Source organism: Notamacropus eugenii, chromosome 5 (genome assembly GCF_028372415.1).
Source record: "Notamacropus eugenii isolate mMacEug1 chromosome 5, mMacEug1.pri_v2, whole genome shotgun sequence".
Classification (NCBI taxonomy): domain Eukaryota; kingdom Metazoa; phylum Chordata; class Mammalia; order Diprotodontia; family Macropodidae; genus Notamacropus; species Notamacropus eugenii.
In genome coordinates, this window is record NC_092876.1 from 311,676,576 (window position 1) to 311,694,991 (window position 18,416).

Genomic DNA, 18,416 nt, shown 5'->3' on the forward strand with positions numbered 1-18,416 from the left:
TACTTATTTTAAATTCCACCTATCCTAGTAAGAAGGCCAAGTTGAAGTCCCATCTCAACAATACCTGATGTTGATCTGCTTCTCTAATTCTAAATATTACATGGAAAATCCTAGAATCTTTAGGAATTAGAAGGGAATCTCAGAAATTATCTTGTCCAAACCATACTGATTTTGCTACACCAAACCACCAGCATTTCATATTCTCTAGTTTGCCAGTAGTTTTATATCTCCCAACTACAATTTGGGAAGGGATCCTGTGGGTAGGGACTCTCATGTAACCTCTACAACATTTAACACAGTGATAGGTACATGGTAATTACTCAAGAAATGCCTATTAATTGACCAGAAGTGGAGTCTAAGGTGGATGACAGAGAAAATCCAAAGGAAGAGAATAGCGGATCACTAGGATTCATGAAAGTAATAGCTAAGTAAATTTAAAAAACATTCCTGATTCAAGGGAGTGGCAGGGAGGATACATTTAAGATGCAAAGTGAATTCTAGTCACCAAACATTGGGAAATCACCTTCCTCCTAGGTTATTTGAGTTTAAGACCCCAAGGAGAACAAGCCATTATTTAACCTTAATGTGGTTTTTTGTTGATTTATTTCCTATTTGCCCTAATGCCAAAAGGGCATTTTCACAAGAATCTAAAACCAATTAAGACTCCACAGTTATGTCCTAAAGGCATTCTGGAAGGATTGATGGTTTCCTAACCTCTGTGAGAATTGTAGTTTCATAAGATGGCTGGTACTTCTCCTTCTCCTGTGCAGTTCTCTTCTCCATTTTCTCCCGATCTGTCTTCTGTTTCCGATCTGCTCCCTTTGGCTGTAAATATAGAGCAACAAGTCTTTGTTTAGCCAAGACAAGCCAAGCGTGGCTAACTGAAATTCAGACCCCTTGACATCTACTAACCAGGCTTCTCCCAATCTCCCCGGTTCACATGCATTGCCCACTTCAAGGATTCAGAAGATTCCAGTGTGGCCAATTAGAGAGAGAGACACTTGGAAAGCAACCCTACAAATGATCATCTTCGGAAGAATAATTCTAACCAGTAACATTCGTTATTTAGTTCCCCATGGAGAGTCAAGTCTGACAGAAGCGTGTCACTTTGTATTCTTGGTTTGCAAGGCTATAACAGGCAACAACCTCCTCCTCCCTTCCAAAAAAACTTGGGGAATAGGCATATTTATGAAGAAATTCTGTCCTTCTGTACTCCCATCAACACATATCATAGATACTATTCAGTTGGTACTGAAATCATTCACTGACTTGTGACAAACACCCATAGTGCTCACTTGCAGTATTACTGGAAGTCTTATGTGTTTACGTCTGCTTGTCTCTTTCCAAAAAGATTCTAAGTTCTTTGTGGGCTAGAACCATGTCTTCTACTTCTCTGTATTCCAATAGCACCCAATACAGAATTCAGTGGTCAACAGATACATGCTGAATGAGTAAATAAGTGAATAATGAAGCTATCCTAAGATAATTCATTTTGAACTCAATTTTCTTCCAGCTTAACATTATGGAGGTAGGTAAGAAAAAAAAGCTAAAAAGAGTTTCAGTATTGGAACTTTTGCTCTAGATGATGAGTTTTGCCTAAATCCCTGGGATCCCTCTGTGCCTTTGGAGAAGTATCATTGTTCATTGCAGATGAGACTATGCTTCTAATGATAATCTACCTAATTTATCTAATGATAAAAAGACACAGATAAATTTGGTTTTAGTTGTTTGCTACCCTCACACTGATCCAGAGATAGCTCAAAGGAGACCAACCTGAGTCCTCATACTCCTTCACTGCATGCCCTCTCTTAGGGCTAGCAAAAGGGAAATGGAAAAGAACTTAGAAGCCGAATGAAGAGAATTTTTGAACCAGTTTCAGTTGTAACAGATAAATCCAGTCTTACCTACAGACAGTCCTCCCGGATAAGCCAACATTCATCTCAAAGGAAGAGGACTTTCAAAGTGAAAACCACATCTGAACACAGGCTCCAGACACTTTGATCTCCTAGACTCCTGGGATCCTTTCCTAGCCTCCTCCCATTTATCACTCGTGCCCTTGGTTATTCTCAGTACTGCAAAAGGAAGAGTCCCCACCCATCCCATAATTCACAATATGTGCCAAGGCCACAGATACAAACTTCTCCACCACATCAACTACCTCATCTTAAATAACTCCTACTAATAGCTGGCCTCCTAAAAATCTGAGCATTCTTGTTCTTTCTAACCACACTCAGAAGAGCTTCCCTTACAGACTCCTCTGGCAATGGCCTCAAGCAAGACAGGAAGATTTGCAAAGAGAATAACTGATAATGTTGGTGAATCTTTCCTCCTCCTTATTCCACACTTATTTAGACTGCTTTGCTTGTGTAAAGGACAATTGGTAGATCAAGGTGAAAATATCTCCTTGGGCATTTTGTGAAACTAGTTTGGGAAATTTTAAGATCCTGCCTAATTCCAACAGAATAAGAACTTGACTAGGAGCCAGACTTGAGTTCTAGTTTTAGCTCCATTACTAGACATCTTTGTGGTTGGAAGCAGATCATTTAACCTCTTTAGACCTTGTTCCCTTTTCATAAAATGAGGGGCTTCTGAGGTACCATTTAACTATCACTGCATGGTGGTTTCATGAACCACTTTGCTTCATCTTGACTTTCTGACCTTCTTTCCTCACTCTCCTTTGCCATTTTCTAGCCCAAAGATAGAAGACAGAGTTCATTGTGATTGTGATGGAAAGAGAAGGGGAAAACAGCTGACATGTATATGTGCTTAGGTGCACATATAAGGTAATTAGGGTCAGAGATGGAGGTAGTTTGACATCTAGACAATTGGATGACTGGACCCAATCCTTCAAGACCCAATCCCTAAGATATCTATCCTGGTTTGTACTGGCAAGTTTACAGATGAAAAAAGGGTGGAAAACAGTACTTAGAAGCTTTCTTAATAAACTATTCCTGTCACAGAATACAAGAAGAACACAGAGAACCAGTAGTTGTAAAGTACTACAGTAATGGAAAATGGGCCACCTCCCTTGACAGCCTCTTTCAAATTTCTTATTATCTTAACCACAGGGAAGTTTGTCCTTTGGACCAATCAAAATATCTCATTGCAATTTAAACCTATTTACTCCATTTCTATCTGATAAACAAGCAGACATCTAGTTGAGACCTTCCTTCTAACATCCCTTTAAAAAAATTCCCGATTGCTCAAAGCCTCCTGTAGTTTTCTTAACTCCAAATCCTTTTCTTTCCCTTCTTATCATCAACAATAAACATTTACTATATCCTACTGAGTAAAGGCACCATGGGGCAAAGTGCCAGGAATGTAGAGCATAGTCCCTGTTCTCAACTTAATGGGAGATAGGAGATATATGTAAATCATTCCTTTTTCTTTTTAATGAAAAAAAAAATTTGTTGAATTCCTATTCCTACTAATTTCCAAGTGCCATGCTCAGTACTGGGGAGGGATGACAACCACAGAAAGATAGTCTATGGTCAAGTTCACACATGGTGGGGTGGGAGGGAGACAACATATTAGAGAGTTCAACTGCTGGGCAAATGAAAGACTTTTGAAAGTTCTAAGTCCTACATCTATTATTTTTGTTGTTTCTTTTCTATAAAAGATTTCCCCTCAACTTTTTCCATGTCCTTCCACATAGTACAGTGGATAACAATGTGGGCATCAAAACAAGGAAGGCCCAGGATTGAGGCAACTAGATAATAGAGTACTAGGGATGGAATAAGGAAAACCCAAGATCAAATCCAGCCTCAGACCCTAGCTGTGTGATGTCACTTAACCACTTTTTGCTTCAGTTTCTTCATTGGTAAAATGAGGATAACAACAAGGCCTACCTCCCAAGGAAGGGTACAAATGAGATACTATTTGTAAAGTGTTTTACAAACCTTAAAGCATTATCTAAACACTGCCTGTTATTATTATTACCTCTGATACGTACTAGCTGTGTGATCCTGGGCAAGTCATTTAACTTCCTGTTGTTCCAGGTAATTCTCTAAGACTAAAAGGTGCAAAGAAGTTGACAACCTTCGTTAGTAGGAGGCACTTTCTCATCTGAGAGTTCCCTATGCCAATGAAATCACAGGTTCAGTCTGTATCCATTGATAATATTAATGAGATAAAAATTGATCCAATAGTCTAATAAGACTGACCAAAAGGATTAACTCTGGAATCTTAAAATATAGTCGTATTTATCTCTTCAGAACCGTATGAATTTGGGACATTAGGACCAAGGAAAGAATTCAGTTCAATATCTCTAAGGTACTTTCTACTAACCAGGACTAACCCCTCTTCCTCTTTACCTAGGATATGCAGCTCACATTCCAGTAATGAAGGAGGAAGCGCCCTAAGACAAACATAATTAGTCTCCTGAACAGTTCTTAAAAATGCTTCACCTTTCCAAAAGACATTCCTTTTCTGAGTATCATAGTGAATGTATAGATTGTGTATTTCCTATTAGGAAATGTATGACCAGAAAAAGAAGTGACATATGCAAAGGAACAAAAGAAGGGAAAAGAGACTTCTTTTTCCAATGGTCAGCTGGGAAAAGAGTGTCAGATACATTCTTCTTGCTTGCCTCATCTTTCATCTTAGAACTAGAAACTGGGTTGGAAGGAAGTTCAAAGTTCACCTGGAGCAAGCTCCTGCTTAAAACATGAATTTACAACATTCAATTCAATTCAAAATCATTTATTAATGCCTACCATGTGAAAAACACTGTGATAGGTGCCCAGAATACTAAGACAAAAATGAAAAAGCCCTTGCCTTCAAGGAACTTGCATTCTATTGGAAAGACACAGTACATTCACAGAATATTAAACTACAAACTATGTCAAAGTCATTTCTGAGGTGGAAGACACAGAGCAGCTTGGGGGATTGGGACAGGATTCCTATAAGGGCTGAACTTGGAAGGAAGCTAGTGATCATCCAGATAGTCCATTACTATCTGGATGATAGCATATGATACAAGGAGACAGTCCATTTGGAGACAGCTCTGCCCCTCCTTGCTATTCATAGGATCATAGCATTGTAGGTATGTTGGAAGGGACCTTAGGAGTCGCTGAATCTAAATCCTCTCATTTTACCGATGAGGCTGCTACTGAGCAGAGAGGTTGGTTGCATGACTTGTGCAGTGTCAACAGCCATGAAGTATCTGAGGTGAGATTCACACCCAGGCCTTCCTTACTCCAAGGCTAGTACTACATGATACTTCTTCACTTTTGTCGTTCATTGTTACCGTCCCCCCACCCAGATCCCACTCTCAGATCTTTTTTTTTTTTATTCTAGCCTATAAATACCACCATTTACTCAGTGAATTTTCATTTTTAGAGGTCATCTAATTAAAAAACAACAGTGAACACAGACCCACTACAACTTCACATACTCCACAAACTGAAAATAAATTCAGGTGGACCTATTTTAATTCTACCAGTAAGACTAGAAGTCTTGAACTATGAAGTGCCTCTTTTGGTATTTGGATAGAAAATATTATAACTGAAAGATTCCTCAGTTCTTGTCAAGATAGGCCAGATATCTAGATGAAAATAAGAGGTTTGGCCTTTGTTCCTTTTTTTTTAAGACCACATTTCCCATCTTTCCCAGGCTGGAAGTCCAGGGGCTGCTCATGGCCTGACTCCAAGTCTGAGTGGCATAGGAGCTCTGTTTCCAACACAGCTTGTTCACCCCTCCTTAGTCAGCATAACAGCCCCTCAATCTGAAGGGTTCAACGGCACCGATAGTGAACTTTGTGCAGATACCTGGTAGGCACAACCCTTTGCAGCAAGATGTGGCATTCTCCCTGGCAGATGGGATTCCTGGCATGAACCACCATACCTGGCTAGGTTTCTGCTTCTGAAAATTATCAAAAATTCCAACTATTCCAGAGTGATTGGATCCTGCCCCAGCCAAAGGACTCCCTTCCCTCCAGTCACCAAAACCATCACCGCCGTAAGATACATATCCACACCCAACAGTAAAACATGAGTGGGGTGCACAGTCCTACAGACTTAACCACAGAACAGGAAAGAGAAAAAGAGACACAGTAATCCCCACCTTGAACACTTTGATCTGGCAACTGGCTGAATGCAGATGTTCTGTGTACTCCCCGTTCTCATTCTGTTTAAAGGTATCAATTTGTACTCGAAAAGGAACTCCTTTTTCTCCTCCATGCTTCCTGGGTGTGAATTCTGTGCTGATGCAATGTACCTGGAAGAAGAGCAATAAACGTATGGCAGCATGAGTGGAAAAGTCAGTTTGAACCACAGTACAAAAGCAAATTTCATTACATCATTCAAAAGAATAATCTATATAATGTTTCTTTATTGCCTATCAAATCTAATCTTCTCTGGATGAAATTCAAGACTCTTCCTCCCCTGGTTCCACCCCCTACCAATCCAATTTTATCTCTTACTACTTTCCAACACATACCCTTCTGCTCCAGGTTAGTTAGTTAGTTAGTTAGTCTCCTCATTGGCTGTATCCCTCCCTTCTAGAATCGTCCTCATCCTGTTCCCTCCAAATATATGCGCCTCTTGTTTATTCCCATTGCTGGGCATTTTTGCTCATATGATTTCCCCAAATGAAATTCCTCTCCCTTCTGCCCATATCTCCACATTTTCCACTCATTGGTCCTAGATTCGCAATAAAAACAGTCCAGTTCAGGTCCCATCCTGACTCCTTCCAGTTTACCCAGGTACTGAATCTGAATTCAATTCTCTGCCTTCTCTGAACTTCTATTGCACTGCAAGTCAGTATATCAGCTAACATTCAATTCTTATATACTGGCTGCATGTGGTTTAATCCTGCCTGTCTTACCTACAAACTTAACTACAAACCATACAGTGAGAAAAATACAGCATGGCAATTACCTGAATGAATGCGGAAGCTCTTTTTGAAGGATCCCACAGAAACTCAACTGCATTTAATTGTGTCGGACTGGCCCTGGGGTCCAAGATGCCAACAGAGAGAGGGATATCTGCGTAAAAAGAAAAAGTCTTTTAAATAGCCCAAGCAAACTCATTCAGATACTCAGGGAAGTCATGGCAAGACATCAACCATATGACCCTGAACCTGCTCATGCTGGTTCCCCCACCAAACACCCAGCAACCCTCTTCTATCTAAATCTTACCCATCCTTTAAAGTACCATTCAAATCCCACCTCTTCAGTGACATCTTCCTGTACCACACCAACCAAGGCATTTTTTCCTTTTCTGAATGTCAGTGACAGCATCTGCATTACTCATTGGACCCTAATCATATTTGGCTGTATTTCCAAATAAACTGCAAAATCTTTGAGGGAATATTTGCCAATAGTTCCTTACACAAGGCTGTTATTTAATATGTTGATTTGACTGATGTGCGTCCACAGATGTGGACATCAAATGATCATGTACAGGCATTTGGAGAGGATTCTAACACAGTTTAAACTTCAAGCAATGCACTGGGGCAAAAAGCCAAGCAGGAAAGACCCACCAATATCCAGGATTCGATCCCCAGGTCGGCTCCATCTCCAGCCTTCCAGCTGTTGATGCTCCGTGTACTGGAGCCGCCGGTCATGAAAAACCACACGGATGATACTCTATGATGAAGGAAGCCCCCAAAGAGAAATTTGTGTCAGGACCACCAAGAAGATTCATCTGTTGCCCTTGCCAGGAATGTACCTTCTCTTCACTCCCACTTTCTATCTAAATGCCAACAAACCTATAAGTTCTATTTCACATCTTACTTTCTCCATCAAGCTTTCTCTGACCACTCTACCCCAGAGTGATTTCTACCCCTTTCACCTCCTATAGCACCATTGTGCTATAGTGGGCGGTAACCCATTGTATATTTATTATTCAGTTTTTTTTGTATTGTTAGTTATGTTTTTATCTGTCAGTCTTTCCTGCTAGTTTCTCCTTAAAAGCAAAAGACTTGCTTAAATTTTTGTGTTGCCTCTCAGGACCCAGTCTAAGAGTATCTTGTATATTCCAGTCCCTCAGGAACTATCTCTTGAATGACTGTTGATTGTTGATCTGAAGGAAAAAAAAAAAGGTAAGGTCTATAGGATTAAGTTTTTCACTCTCTTCAACGACACGCTCAACTCAAATCCAGGCTTTCAGAGCCAAAGCCCAAAGGTCAAGGTTTCCAGGATACCAGGTACTAAGAAGTAGAAGGGATTCTAGTTCTACTTACCTTCACATATTTTGTGCTGAGATCCTGAAAATCTCCCAGTTTTCGATTCTCTAGAAGTCGGATTTCATAAGACTGACCTGTAGAAAGTTAATGGCATCTTTTAAGTTTGACTCTCCTCCCAATTTCAGGAGGACTTGGAGATATTTCCAGGATATTCATGTCAGAAAAGATTCAGACAGAACCTTTTCCACAGCACAAAGCAAATACACTCAATAAACAAACCTGAAGTTCACCTCACACTATATACACAAATTATTATCTAGTTTGGTGAGGGAATGGGGTGCCCTAATTATCTCAATGTTCTGATCAAAAGTTACCCAGCATGTCCAAATTTTAAAGAATAATATTTCAATAAATCACACCAAACATTATAATTCTACTGAACAGTGTTAATCTTTCTCTGTTGTTCTGGAATACTCTTTAGTTCTTGTAGAGCTACCAAAATCACACCAACAGCATTCCATCATTGCCAAGGACAAAACTTGGAAAATTATGAATCCAGCCAAGTTTGTCTTTACTCTTCCAGTTTCTCCTATTTCTTTCTCCTTTTCCCCTCATTAGGCACCCAGAGACTTCTCACATGCCCTAACCCAACTTCATTTACACCTTAGTGTAGAGCCCTCTCTCAAAGATTCCTGCATTGAGTCACTTTTCCATTTACGGGCTAAATACCTTTAACTAGGGATAAAGTATATTTTAGGGGGAATGATCCCAACTGGCATAGTACAAGTAGATAGAGCCCAATACCTGCAGTTAGGAGGAACTGAGTTCATACCCTGACTGACAACACCTGGTTGAGTGAGCCTGGGCAATCCTTAACTTTCCTGATTCTCAACATCCTTAAAATAATACCTACACCCTACTCAGTTGCTACAAGGTGCAAATGAGATAATGCGTGTAAGGTGCATTATAGATTTTACATCACTATTATCCAAAGATCACAGAGACATGAAGCTAGAAATAATGTTTAAAGGGGTTTTGTTATCTTGCCCATAACCCACTGATCATTGTGAACTATGAGATACTAAAAGATGTGAAATAATTAAGTACCAATGAAATGAAAAATATAATAACAGACATGTTTATTATTATTTCTTACATCATATACAAATAGCAAATGACGCTGCATTCTGCACTGCTTAATAATTAAGGCCCACTTCACTGTCTGAGGTGCTACACAGAAGGCAAGGGCTAGGGAATGACACTGTCGGATCCTAGGACACAGATGCCAACATCAAATACTCATCTATTACTCCGCCAAGAGAAATACGGTCACCAGAGACATCTGTCCCTTAAAGAAATGCTTTATTTCTTACACATGGTGAGCCAGATTTTAAACATACCAAATCAGTGCTTTAAAGGAGAATACAACACCCCCAATGCAATGAGAAAATAAAGGAGAACACCTACTAACTAGTTCTTCCAGTTTTCTTCCTCTTTATACCCCTCTTCCCTGTTCCCAACTCCCCATTTGAAGAAAGCAGAGCAAAGGATTCCATAAGCCAATAAGCAAATGGTCATTAGCTCAGGTTTACTAGCTCAGTCAGTGTCAGATGAGCCCTGACCCCAGGAACTGCTATACAAACAGAACTCTCTTCAAGCAGACACCTCCTGCCCTGAAGAAAATGTGGAATCTTTCCAGTTCTGAAGCTAGAAATGTCAGAGGTTATAATTTTACAAGAAATGAGTTACTGGATCAGGTAAGAGAGTTCAGTGTCGCGACTTTCTCTCAGGAAGCATATCATAAGCAGGTGGAATAACTTAGGGTCTTAAACTATTTAGGATTCCAAAGACTAGCTCCCACTTTTTCCTTATGAAATTTTCTTTTACAATGTCTCTCATAGGCATCATCTGTCAATCTTCTCCATTCCCACCTTTGCATAAATCCTTACTGACTTTCAGTGTAGTGGCATAGTAGAGCATTGGCTCTGGAGTCAGAAAGAGCTACTACCAAATTCAGCCTCAGATTTAATAGCTGTACAATCCCAGGTAAATCACTTTATCTCTGTCAGCCTCAGTTTCCTCAACTGTAAAATAGAGACACCTCACATGACTGTTATATGTAAACTGGTTAGCACAATCCCTAGCACTTAATAAATGCTTGTTCCTTTCTCCTTTTCAGTCCTCTTCCTTCCTTTTCCTGTCTCTAGTCTAATTTCTCCTCCCCAACCCTTACCTCCACCTGTATATACTTCTACCAAGTCTTATTTTCCAAAAATACTTTAAATTGTTTTATTCCTCTATGCAGAAATTTCCAAAATTTTCCCCTTGCCTAAAGGATAAAATCCAAATCTTCAGCCTAGTACGGAAGGTCCTCCCTTATCTCGGCCAATTTATATGCCTAACTTCAGTCCATGTTATTATACCACACAAATCCTTTCTTTGCTCCAGTCAAACCGGTTTACTCCCTGTTGCTCCTTCCCCACCCAATACACTATGTTCATTCCCACCACCATGTCTTTGTTCATGTTGCCCCCTTACATCTGCCCATCCAAATGCCCCAGGCCCCATTCCACCTTCAGGAAGACTTCTCAGGCTACTAGAGTTGACAAATCATTTCTCCTTCTGTCTTTATTGCTTGTTCTCCCACAGGAGAATTAATTATCTCATGCTTTATATAGGTATGTGTGTTTACCTAGTCTTACAAATTAGACTGCAATGCTTTTGAGGGCAGGGATTGTTTTACTTTTTTTGTATTTCCAGCCCTAGACCAATGCTTTGCATATAGAAGTCACTTAGTAAATGCTGAACTGAATGTAATCATATTTCTTTGTAACCCTTGCACAGCATTACGAATAAGCCAGGAATAAAAGAAATGTGTGCTAAATGAACGCATATTCAGTCTCTGACTTTCCCAAGGAGAAGTTCTTCCAGAAAATGAGCAAAGACAAGTTCAATACAAAAAAAGAAAGAGTTCTACACAATTTTTCCCTGAAGGAAATATAAAAATTCCCTAATGGTGTTTGTCATATGCTAGAATGGGCTACTGGGGAAGGTTGTAAAATAATCTTCCTTTAGTGACCTTTTGAAACAAGCTAAGTATTTTGGAATGAAAGAGGTTAACAGTGCTAAGGCACAGTAATAATTTTAAGATAGGAAGATTATGCAAATTAGTTTCCCAAAAGAATCAATAATAATGTCCTCCTCAAGACTCTGGTTAGTAAGATTGGTAGTTTAGTAGGTTGAACAAAATTACTTAATAAGAAAACATTCATTTCCCTTCCCGTGAAGCTAAAATTTCTCTAACTTTCCCCAAGATAAAATAAATATCTGTGCTATGATTAAAAGTATCCTATGAACAAAACACAACTGTTATCACGAGATGTGGGATTTGCAATCCTAGTTTTAAATGTCATATATTCATAAATCCTCAAGACCAGGCCTTCCAATCTGTCTAGGAAATCAGATCCAGGTTTAGAAGCATTCAATATGTCATGCGTGTAGGAATTCTTAGGAAGACAGTAAAACTAAAGAAAGAAATAACCCCTCTGTCAAATAAGATGTCACCATCCTCACCATTAACCATATCTTTCTGACCAGTAAAGGTTAGCAAGCGAACATATCAATCAGTGGACTGTTGTCTGCGAGTGGAAACTCTTAGCTACACTTCTCAAATCAGTTTCCCAGCTCTTCACTCTCAGGAGTACTGTCTCATCCTGCTCCCAAAGAAATTCATTGTCATTTCTAAGACCAATAGATTCATCTGTATTATTTTTCTGGTGTCTGCAAGGCTCAGTCATTCGAGCAGTCTCCACTGCTATTTTCTCATCTTCCTTTATCTAGCTTCAGTCTTACTATCAGGCACTTCCTTGAGCCCCTACCTCTAGAGAAATCATGCTAATCTGAGACCTCTTCCAGATTAAAAATCACAAATAGCAAACAAGAGGGCAAAGGCCATGACCCTTGGATCCCACCTATTCTTGGACATATATAAAAGCTAGTGTTGATTTAGATGAAGATCATGCCTCTCTAATTTAGATCCATATTAACAGAGAAACCCCAGACCAGACAAATGTGAGATCTACCCAATAAAGGAGAGAAAGAGATGGTCTAAAAGCTCAATGGCTCTCCCTAAGTTCCTCCCTCCCTAACATATTTTCGGTAACAAAATAGTTAACAATATGCTATCACTTCCTCCTAGCTAATGCCTCCTGACTCTTCCTAGCCTCCAAGATTTTGGATATAACTTCTTCTATCTGGAAAATGAAGACTTCATTTGACCCACAGACATTATGCTGGGATTTTTACATGTGCTTTCAGGAAAAGGTTTTATTTTTTTTAATCACTCTGATCCTGTATAGACAGTAGGAGAGTCTAACCAATAATGAAAAATTTTGTCCATTATCCTAATATTTCCACATGCCAGGACCTAGTGTCTTTTAGACCACATTTCTGGATGCCAGACCGAATTTTTTCCTTCTATTCCAATGTGCCATGTGGTCATAGAATGGTGAAATTTGAAAACTTTGCTAAGAGCTGTGGCACAAATGATCTCCTTTGGTCCTCCTCACAACCCTGTGGGGTAGGTATCCTTTAACCTTTTATTCCCTGTTCCACTGTTTTATTAGCTCTGTACAGACAGAGAAAAAAACAGACAGGGAATCCTTCTCCAGTGGGACAAGTGTTTTGGCTCCTCAGGGAAGTACTCTTGACACAGAAAGGGAATGCTGTAAAAGACTGTGTGGGTCAAATATCTGCAAACTGAATTTTATTCCCCTATTTACTTAACATCATTTCATGATGTTCCTTCCTCTCTCATCTTCTCTCTATCCAAATCCTATCCACCCAAACCCACCCAATCCCTACTACTAGACAACATTCATTCATTCGTTAGATTGTGACCTCCTTATCTTTTGCTTCCTGTATCCCCAGCACAGGGCACAGTGCCTGAGACATCTAGTTTTCTATATGTTTATTGATTGATTATCAATTCCAGAAATTATTATATATTTACTGAGTGGTAGGCACTATACTAGCCACTAGGAGATATAAAGTTTAAGTAAAATGTGTTCTCCTGACCTGGAGGAGTTTACCGTCTTAGTAGGGGAAGTAAAACATGCAACTGATTACTATCAAAAGATAAAATATAATAGGTGTATAAAAGGAATAAACAAGAAGATAAGTGAGAATTCTGGAAGGAAAGATTACTTATGTCTCAGGATATTTTATGGGACCCAAATGCCAAGTTGGGTCTTTAGGTTCCCATTCACTAAGCTCTAAATCACCTAAGATTATCTATTTGCTAATACGTTTGACTTATTTTATTTCCTAACTAGAATGGAAGCTCCTTGAAAGGAATATAGAATTTATTACTTCCTTTGAACTCCCACCACTAAGAACTCTACTCATTCATGTTAGATGTTTTCACAAGGAACTCCCAAAGCCTTAACGCTAAGTGTCTCAGGGCCCTCCTTCCTCCAACTTGAGTCAAGTCATTAAGGGTCTTTAAACAAACCTAAGGGGTTGGCTGAGTTCTAATTTAATAGAACCCTTAGGGTAATCTTTTGTAATGCCAATAGAGTAATTCATATAAAAGGTTATCTTAAACCAGATATAAGGGTAAGTGTTTTTCCCCAGGCCACAGCAAATAAACTGAATTGCCTAGGTCCAAACGTAGGAATTTATGGCTCTTGAAATGATGCTAAAACTTCAGTCCCACCTCTTCCCTCCATCTTCCACTCCCCCGGTCCCAAATCCTTCTGATGGAGAGAACTCAACAGATTTAGGTGGTAGAGGCTTTGAATGACAGAGGTATTCCCTTGAGAATTATCTCATTCAACTTCTATTTCTTAGAGATCTCTTTGTCTCTTTGGCACTTGTAAAATTCACTTTTGTATCAACTTTTGGATAAGTGTCAGAACCTCATGGTAGATTATAAGCTCTTTGATGGCAGACACAGAAGGTATTTTCCCCCATGCAGGTCACAATGTTTTGTATACAGTAGGTATTTAACAGAATCTTTTTTTTTTTTTTAGGATCTTTGTATCTCCAGTGCCTTGCATATAGTCAACCCTGGTTAACTGAATTGTTCAGTCTCCTCCCTTAGGCCTAGGGGGGCAGTTCATTAGATCCTTCTGGCTTGTCTAAAAAGATATTAGAAAGCTACCAGAAGGCCAATCTAACTTCTTAGAGATCTGCCCCCAACACTCCAGATAATGGGTTAGCCCAAACAGACTTAGACATGAGCCCCAGGGTTCCTGTACACAAGTGGCCCTCTTTCCACTAAATGAACCTTTTTCTTTCCTTTCTCCTTTTTCTTCTCCTTCATATTGAAATTACATGACCTTCAAGGTCTCTCCCAACTGGAAGAAAGCCTAGGAACCTACGATTCTTCCCTTTCTATTCACTTTCTTTTCCTTCTTTAAGTATTACTTCTGCTTACTGGGAATCCTGTTCAGGCATTTTTCTCCAAATGCTGATTCTTCTTTCTGACTGTGTCAGGCAAGAGACTTCAGGGGTCAGGAACAGAGTGGATGACTTCAGAAAGGTCAAATCCCCATAATTTGGACTTAATGATTAACTCTGAAAAGAGTCAACCATTAGAAACTATAGAAATGAGAGAAAAGGTATGAAAATTTTCATTTTTTCCTATGAGTCTCCATCTTTTTTTGCAGCTGAAACTTCAGAAACAGAAATAAATAAGGAATAAACCACATGTTTTGTTTTGTCTTGTTCTTAACACTAGAAAGACTAGGCATGCCAATTGTGTAAACTAATGTAAAAATTTTTAAAATAATTTTATTATAATTTCTCCTATCTATGCAAATGTGCTTTAAATACAAATAATTACAATATACTGTTAATTTCACTATGAAATAAATAATTTTTATTCTACTATCTCTAGCATGTGCAAAAGTGCTCTTTAAGAGAATAGTTCTAAACGCCTCTCTGGAATGGCTGGATCCCTTCACAATTCCACCAACAATACATCAGTGTTTTCCCACACCTCTCCAATATTTATCGTTTTCCTTTATATCAGATTGCTTGCTGACTCAGGGAGGGGGGAAGAAAAGGGAGGGAGGAAGAAATAGAATTTAGAGCTCAAAACTTTTTTTAAAAAGTTTCAAATTGTTTGAAACGTAATTGGGAAGAAAAATAAAATATTGTTTTAAAAAAACATAGCTTGGTCTTTTAAAGTACAGCAGTTTTAAAATTCAGTCCTTCCAATATGCAATATGAAAGCCGGGCTCTGGTAACACCTCTTCTGCTTTACTCTTGCTTCCAGCTAGGAGTGATTCCCTGTCCTCCTCAGACCCTCTCATGTATTTAATCACATCCTAATTTGTATTATCAACCCTCCTTCACTCAAAACAAAATCAATTGCAAGTCATATCATCATTTCTCTGATGGCACGGTCTTCTTTGGCAACGAAGGACAAACACAATTGTATTATAGTTATTTGTGTACATGTGTCATTTGGTTATTAGATTTTAAACTCTTTGATTGCTGGAACTATATATGAACTATAATAAATCAATCACTATGCTTTAAATTTTAGGTTCCCCACTTATTTATGTGGGCTGCCAATGCTAATTGATAAAGAAGTAGGTTCTTTAACCCCTAAGATACTTCAACTGACAGCCTGGTAGCCTTCTGATTCCAGATTTAATGTAGACACTCAGTGGCTTTAATCTACTGCAGGAAGCCAGGAATTGCGGAATTCAATTGATTCATCAGCCTTAGCAACAGAGATTACCTGTGTAAGCCACCCAACCTGTCCATTAAAAGCATCCAGAATTTTTTGTTTTTGTGGGTGAACGATTTTTTCAGTCTTGTTGACTCCCATTTTCTTGACAAGGATACTGGAATGGTTTGCCATTTCCTTCTCCAGCTGAGGAAACTGATGCAAAAAAGGCTAAGTGACTTCCCCAGGGTTGCACAGAAGCCAGATTTGACCTCCCCAAGAGGAGACTTCCTGACTCCAGGCCTACCCACTGTGATGTCTCATTTCATTAAGCATCTATTAAACACCTACTAGATATCTGAAACTCTGCCAGGTGCTAGGGATAGAGCACCTAGACAAAGGCAAAAATGAAACAGTCGTTAGCATCAAGGAGCTTATATTCTATCTCACAGGCATAAATATTTGCTGAATTTAGCAAATGAATTAGTAGATGGCAGCACTGCTACTTAGGAGACCTGTAGTCAAAAGAAAGAGGGAACCATTTGCAGGTTAAGGGATTTCTGTAAACATCTACAATACCCAGCACGTTGTTAGTCATATTATAGATACTCAAGTTAAGTATATACATATGTATTTGAAATTTTAAAAGTAAAATATGGTACATTAGTAAAAGTTTCTTATTTCACACTCAAGCTCTCTTCATGAAGACACCAGATTACTCAGTAACACTAACAGGCATCATGACAGATTGGACTGGTGTGAGACAAAACAAAGAGGAGGGTATTTGGTACTAGAAAATAGCTAGGCTAAGCCACATCTCAGCCCTACTCTAAGTTGACACCTGATTACCTACAGAGAGAGAAACTGGAGACGATCCAGTCTCAGAACAATCCATTTAACCCTTCTGGACTTTTGCACAGATCCTTCCCATCTCCAGAATATACCACAGCTAGCCAGGGGTGTACAAAATTTATACAAAGTAAAGGCATAGTGATTTTGAAGCAATGGGGAAGGGTGCATAGTATGTAAGATGATCAGGAAAAGCCTGATGTAGGTAACATTGATGCTGAGCTTTGAAAAAGTCAGAGATTCTACAGGCAGAGGTAAAGAAAGGGTGTGGTTTCAGGCATGGGAAATGCCAAGGGAAAAGGTCATTAGAGGTTCTGCCCATGAGAGGCTGGGACAAGGGATGACTAATCCCTCCAAACATGGAATAGTTTAACAGAAATAAAAGGCAGAGGGGAGGGTTGTATACCTTGTTAGTTTGATATATGGCATCCGAAGTCTGAAAACTACTGTTCTTTATTATAAGAAAGGGTACAATAATGGGGGAAGGAAGAAGAAGATGGAGGAGAGTATATTCAGAAATGATTTACAGGAAAAAGCTTTTCAAAAACAGAGGGGGAAAAAAGAGTTCAAAACGTCATCATCTAAAATCTAGAAGACAACTAGGCAAATTAACTAGAAAGGGGTGACTCTGGACTTTAGTCTAGGCCTAGCAGTGAGAAAGATGAATCTCCCTTAAAGAATCTTCAAAGTGGCAATTGCTAAAATACGCCCAACCGAGATATCCCTTATCACATATCCCCTTTTCTCACCTTCCAGTCCTTTAATACCCAGTTAGAAAGTCACCATCTTTAGTAGCCTTCTTCAAGTAGACATGTAATGTGTGTTGAATTAAATTAATCCTATCACACCCAAGGAAGTGACTTTGCCTTGGATTCTCCCTCCATGGAATTTAACTTTATTAATTGGCTCTCCTTTGTGTGAGATTGTGTAAACAAACATAGTTGAGTCTTAAAAAAAAAAAATCTCAGTTGGTCCCAAAAAGTAGACTAAAAGGCTCTTGAGGACAGGGGCCTCACGCTTCTCCTCTTAGACTGATACTGCTTAGGCACCTTAGGCAGGTAATAATACAAAATTAATGAAGTTCATGCATGCAGTGGGTGCTTAAAAGAAATGGTCCAGACTGCATTTCTGACAATTCTACCACTGTTAAAGGATGTCAGCAGGGATGAGGAGGGCATTCCAAATAAGGTAAAATAAGGTCATTCAAAGTGAAGGAGCTAGAAAAGTGGACTTTGGTAACTTGGGTTTCTTCTTAACCTGGGTGGTAAGGGTTCCTGCCTAGATTTCAAAGGGTCTGAGAATTTGGATGGGTAAAAGTTCATCTTTATTTCAATATAATTAGTATACTTTGAAAAGCTTGTGTATTTTATGCTTTTAAAAACATTATTCTGAGGCAGTCCATTATTCTAAAGGAGTCCATAGACTTCACCAGACTGCCAAAGAGGTGTCTACGTCATAAAAAGAGTTAAGACCTCCTGACTAAAAAGGAAGTGCTAACTTTTAAAATGAATAAGTATAGACTTAAACTAATGAAGAATGAAACAAGAACGAAAAGAACAATTTATGCCACAAAGACTATTAACTTTAAGGTTTTTAAGAACTATGATCAAGCAATGACCATTCTCAATTCCAGAAGACTGATGATGAAACATGCCATCCATTTACAGAGCTGATGAATTATGGGGGCAGAATGAGACATGTATTTTTGTATATACTCAACGAGGAAATTTGTTGCTTGACTATGCATCTGCAAACAAGA

The 18,416-nt window shown here is 39.0% G+C and overlaps 1 protein-coding gene across 2 annotated transcripts in view; it reads right to left on the reverse strand.

The window, feature by feature from the left end:
* TFCP2L1 (transcription factor CP2 like 1) overlaps nt 1-18,416 on the reverse strand; it is a 50,229-nt gene that overhangs the window by 17,251 nt on the left and 14,562 nt on the right. For both annotated transcript variants that reach the window (XM_072613390.1, XM_072613389.1), the window contains 5 exons: nt 8,185-8,261; nt 7,483-7,588; nt 6,879-6,985; nt 6,064-6,216; nt 715-825 (listed from right to left, as the gene is read on the reverse strand). In XM_072613390.1, the coding sequence (XP_072469491.1) occupies nt 715-825; nt 6,064-6,216; nt 6,879-6,985; nt 7,483-7,588; nt 8,185-8,261 (554 nt within the window). The remainder of the gene's footprint in view (nt 1-714; nt 826-6,063; nt 6,217-6,878; nt 6,986-7,482; nt 7,589-8,184; nt 8,262-18,416) is intronic.